General features: G+C 38.6%; 1 protein-coding gene across 1 annotated transcript in view; it reads right to left on the minus strand.

The window, feature by feature from the left end:
• The window catches only part of LOC133663682 (probable E3 ubiquitin-protein ligase HERC4), a 40697-nt gene that overhangs the window by 25465 nt on the left and 10232 nt on the right, over positions 1-5000 (minus strand). The window contains exons 5-9 of the mRNA XM_062068367.1: positions 3188-3279; positions 2990-3117; positions 1264-1403; positions 1127-1182; positions 950-1041 (exon numbers count right to left, since the gene is read on the minus strand). Of these exons, the coding sequence (XP_061924351.1) occupies positions 950-1041; positions 1127-1182; positions 1264-1403; positions 2990-3117; positions 3188-3279 (508 nt within the window). The remainder of the gene's footprint in view (positions 1-949; positions 1042-1126; positions 1183-1263; positions 1404-2989; positions 3118-3187; positions 3280-5000) is intronic.

A 5000-nucleotide genomic window follows, 5' to 3' on the forward strand; every position in this document is an offset into this window, starting at 1 on the left:
AGACTAATGGAGATCCTTAATAAACTAAACTAAATTCTAGAGCAGTGGAGACGCCTTCTCTGGAGTGATGATTCGTGCTTTTCTATCTGGCAATCTAATGGACCAGCCTGGGTTTGGAGGTTGCCAGGAGAACGTTACATTTCGGATTGCATCGTGCCGAGTGTGAAATTTGGTGTGGGGTTGTTTTTCAGGAGTTGGGCTTGAATGGAACTTTGAATTCTCCAGGATACCAAAATATTTTGGACAATTCCATGCTCCCAACCGTGTGGGAACAGTTTGGAGCGGGCCCCATTCCTCGTCCAACATGACTGTGCACAAAGCAAGGTCCATAAAGACATGGATGACAGAGTCTGATGTGGATGAACTTGACTGGCCTGCACAGAGTCCTGACCTGAACCCAATAGAACACCTTTGGGATGAATTAGAACGGAGACTGAGAGCCAGGCCTCAGTGTGTGACCTCACCAGCGCGCTTTTGGAAGAATGGTCGAAAAATTGTTGTGGACAGCCTTCCCAGAAGAGTTGAAGCTGTAATAGCTGCAAAAGAGTGTCCGCCCTGAGATCGGTGGGTTGTGAGTTCAAACCCCGGCCGAGTCATACCAAAGACTATAAAAATGGGAGCCATTACCTCCCTGCTTGGCACTCAGCATCAAGGGTTGGAATTGGGGGTTAAATCACCAAAAATGATTCCCGGGCGCGGCCACCACCGCTGCTGCTGCTCACTGCTCACTGCTCCCCTCACCTCGCAGGGGGTGATCAAGGGTGATGGGTCAAATGCAGAGAATCATTTCGCCACACCTAGTGTGTGTGTGACAATCATTGGTACTTTAACTTTAACTTAATAGTGAACCCTATGGGTTAGGAATGGGATGGCACTTCAAGTTCATATGTGAGTCAAGGCCAAATACTTTTGGCAATATAATGTATGTTGTATGGACACAAAATGGCACCTCTCAGCCTCTGGTTTGCCCTTTTTTAACGCCAGCCATTTCCTCAGCTTGGCCTCATCGAGCCTTCCGATTATCTGCTTTTGCTCCAAACCCTGACAGAAACAAAAAAACTATGAAGGACTTTTATTTTGCTACCCGTTTCCGACAAACGCAGCCTGAATGGCAAACACACTTTACCTGCGGTCCGGTGAAAGCAAAACTGGCGTTCCAACCGGCTGCGATCCTCAAGTCTGCTTCGAAAGGCGAGAAAAATGAATATCGAGATAAGTCATGAAATGTACATTTTGGACTATTAAAAATATAAACATCCCAACCTGTGCAGTCAGAGCCCAATGGAAGTTGTACCAGCGTGGGGGTCGCACTACTCGCTGCTTTTCCAGTCCCAATTTGACCTTTCACCCCATTTCCAAATGCCCAAAGTTTGCCAGAGGATCCCAAAACAAGAGTGTGGCGTCTAAAAACAAAAAAAAGAAGATTTGAGACTTTTTTTTTTGCAATAAGACCTTACTACCATATTTTCCAGACTATAAGCCGCTACGTGTTTACCAAACTTTGAACCCTGCCATTTATACAAAAGGTGCGGCTAATCTTTGGATTTTTCTTGGCTAACGGCTAAATTATGGCATGGATTAAGTCAGGGCTGTCAAAGTCATTTTAGCTCTGCACACGCGGGCCTTACTATTAAAATCATGGCATTAAAACTAAAAAAATAACGACAACTTCAGATTGTTTTCTTGTCTTACTTCGGTCGAAAATAGAACAAGCACATTCTGAAAATATGACAATAAAAATAGAGAAAAAAAATACAGGCAGCGGTAAAGTTTAGATCCACGAAGGAAAGAAGAAAGTGATTGAATGTTTATAACTGAATACATTTATATATGCATTAAAATGTGTTTTCTTTTGTATTATTTTTTTAATGAATGAAGTAACGTTTATGACATCCTTTTTCCAAAACACAATATAGAATTTGAGATATAACAGGAATAGCATATATTTATCATTTGTTTTCAAAACGGTTACAAAAAGTGGGACATTTGCCGCGATTATATATATATATATATATATATATATATATATATATATATACACACACACTACCGTTCAAAAGTTTGGGGTCACCCAAACAATTTTGTGGAATAGCCTTCATTTCTAAGAACAAGAATAGACTGTGGAGTTTCAGATGAAAGTTCTCTTTTTCTGGCCATTTTGAGCGTTTAATTGAGCCCACAAATGTGATGCTCCAGAAACTCAATCTGCTCAAAGGAAGGTCAGTTTTGTAGCTTCTGTAACGAGCTAAACTGTTTTCAGATGTGTGAACATGATTGCACAAGGGTTTCCTAATCATCAATTAGCCTTCTGAGCCAATGAGCAAACACATTGTACCATTAGAACACTGGAGTGATAGTTGCTGGAAATGGGCCTCTATACACCTATGTAGATATTGCACCAAAAACCAGACATTTGCAGCTAGAATAGTCATTTACCACATTAGCAATGTATAGAGTGTATTTCTTTAAAGTTAAGACTAGTTTAAAGTTATCTTCATTGAAAAGTACAGTGCTTTTCCTTCAAAAATAAGGACATTTCAATGTGACCCCAAACTTTTGAATGGTAGTGTGTATATATATATATATATATATATATATATATATATATATATATATATATATATATATATATATATATATATATATACACACACACACACATATATACATATACATTTACATATACATATACATACACAGTCACCCTTTACTGTGTAGTTCTTGCTTGGCATGGTATGAACCTCTCGCTTGCCTAACAGAATTGCTATTGCGACATCCAGTGGACACATTTAGACCAGCAGTTTCTTTCGTTAGAAGGAGCTCCTTTTAATACTTGGCAAACTCGTCACGCGGGCCGGATAAAACCTGTCCGTAGGTTTAATACCCCCCGAATTAGAGCCATTAAATACGTGTATGCTTTGTTATCCTACCAGTTGATTAATCGTTGACTAATCGACGATCAAAATAACGGGCAGTTGCGAGTGTTTACCTGCCACAGGCCACCTGGGACGCCCGCTCGTCCATCCCGACCACAAGTTTGGGCATCACTTCATCAGCAAAAGAGCCGTGACCCAGCTGACCGTGAGCCCCTTCTCCAAACGTATAAACTTCGCCCTCCTGCCAAGGGCGACAACACGCAGGTTGCAACAGTTTGTCCCAAAAAATAAAATGGAACAGAGATCGGTACCTTTGTTAGGACGACGGAGTGATTCTCTCCGCAGGCGATGAAGGCGATGCTCAGACGTCTTAGAGCAGGGACAACACAGATGTTGAATCGGCCTGTTTAAGACAAATATGTTTAAAAATAATTTACCCGTGTGGCAGGGGTGTCAAAGCCGTTGTCAGTGAGGGCCACATTGCCCTCAGAGGGCCACGTGTTACAGTGAATTATAAAGTTATTAGAAACCCCAAAAGCAGTGAAGTTGTCACGTTGTGTAAATGGTAAATAAAACCAAAATACAATGATTTGCAAATCTTATTCAACTTATATTCAATTGAATAGACCGCAAAGACAAGATATTTAACGTTCGAACTGGAAAAGTGTTGTTATATTTTGCATCTATTAGCTCATTTGCAATTTGATGCCTGTAACATGGTTCAAAAAAGCTGGCACAAGTAGCAAAAAAGACTGAGAAAGTTGAGGAAGGCTCATCAAACACTTATTTGGAACATCCCACAGGTGAGCAGGCTAATGTGGGAACAGGTGGGTGCCATGATTGGGCATAAAAGCCCAGTCATTCACAAACAAGGACGGGGTCGAGGGTCACCACTAGGTCAACAAATGCGTGAGCAAATTGTTTAAGAACAACATTTCTCAAAGAACTAATGCAAGGAATTTAGGGATTTCACCATCTACGGTCCGTAATATCATCAAAAGGTTCAGAGAATCTAGAAAAATCGCTGCACGTAAGCGATGATATTACGGACCTTCGATCTGTTAGAATAACTGTTTCTAAATTATCACAAAAACTTAGTGTTAAATCTGAGTGCCCGGTGAGAAGACAAAAGCTGTCTTTGAAACCTACCAAGAAGAAGGCTCGTAAAACTCCACCGTGTCGGTGGAACGCAAGATGAAGGTGTTTCTGTTTTCTCTCATGTATGGTAATCAACACAAAGATATTGTTCTAACCCAAGGACTTCCAAGCGGAGAGATGGCAGGATCTGCCCAATTTCCAGACGACCTCTTTTTGAAGTATCTTACAAACTCTTTTTGAACTATTTTATGGACCTCTTTTTGAATTATTTTACGAACTCTTTTTGAACTATTTTGTGGAACACTTTTTGAACTATTTTATGGAACTCTTTTTGAACTATTTTATGGAACTCTTTTTGAACTATTTTATGGACCTCTTTTTGAACTATTTTATGGACCTCTTTTTGAATTATTTTACGAACTCTTTTTGAACTATTTTATGGAACACTTTTTGAACTATTTTATGGAACTCTTTTTGAACTATTTTATGGACCTCTTTTTGAACTATTTTATGGACCTCTTTTTGAACTATTTTATGGACCTCTTTTTGAACTATTTTATGGACCTCTTTTTGAACTATTTTATGGACCTCTTTTTGAACTATTCTATGGACCTCTTTTTGAACTATTTTATGGACCTCTTTTTGAATTATTTTACGAACTCTTTTTGAACTATTTTATGGAACTCTTTTTGAACTATTTTATGGACCTCTTTTTGAATTATTTTACGAACTCTTTTTGAACTATTTTATGGAACACTTTTTGAACTATTTTATGGAACTCTTTTTGAACTATTTTATGGACTTCTTTTTGAACTATTTTATGGACCTCTTTTTGAACTATTTTATGGAACTCTTTTTGAACTATTTTATGGAACTCTTTTTGAACTATTTTATGGACTTCTTTTTTAACTATTTTATGGACTTCTTTTTGAACTATTTTATGGAACTCTTTTTGAACTATTTTATGGAACTCTTTTTGAACTATTTTATGGACTTCTTTTTTAACTATTTTATGGACCTCTTTTT

The sequence above is a fragment of the Entelurus aequoreus genome, linkage group LG13, assembly GCF_033978785.1.
Source record: "Entelurus aequoreus isolate RoL-2023_Sb linkage group LG13, RoL_Eaeq_v1.1, whole genome shotgun sequence".
Lineage (NCBI taxonomy): Eukaryota > Metazoa > Chordata > Actinopteri > Syngnathiformes > Syngnathidae > Entelurus > Entelurus aequoreus.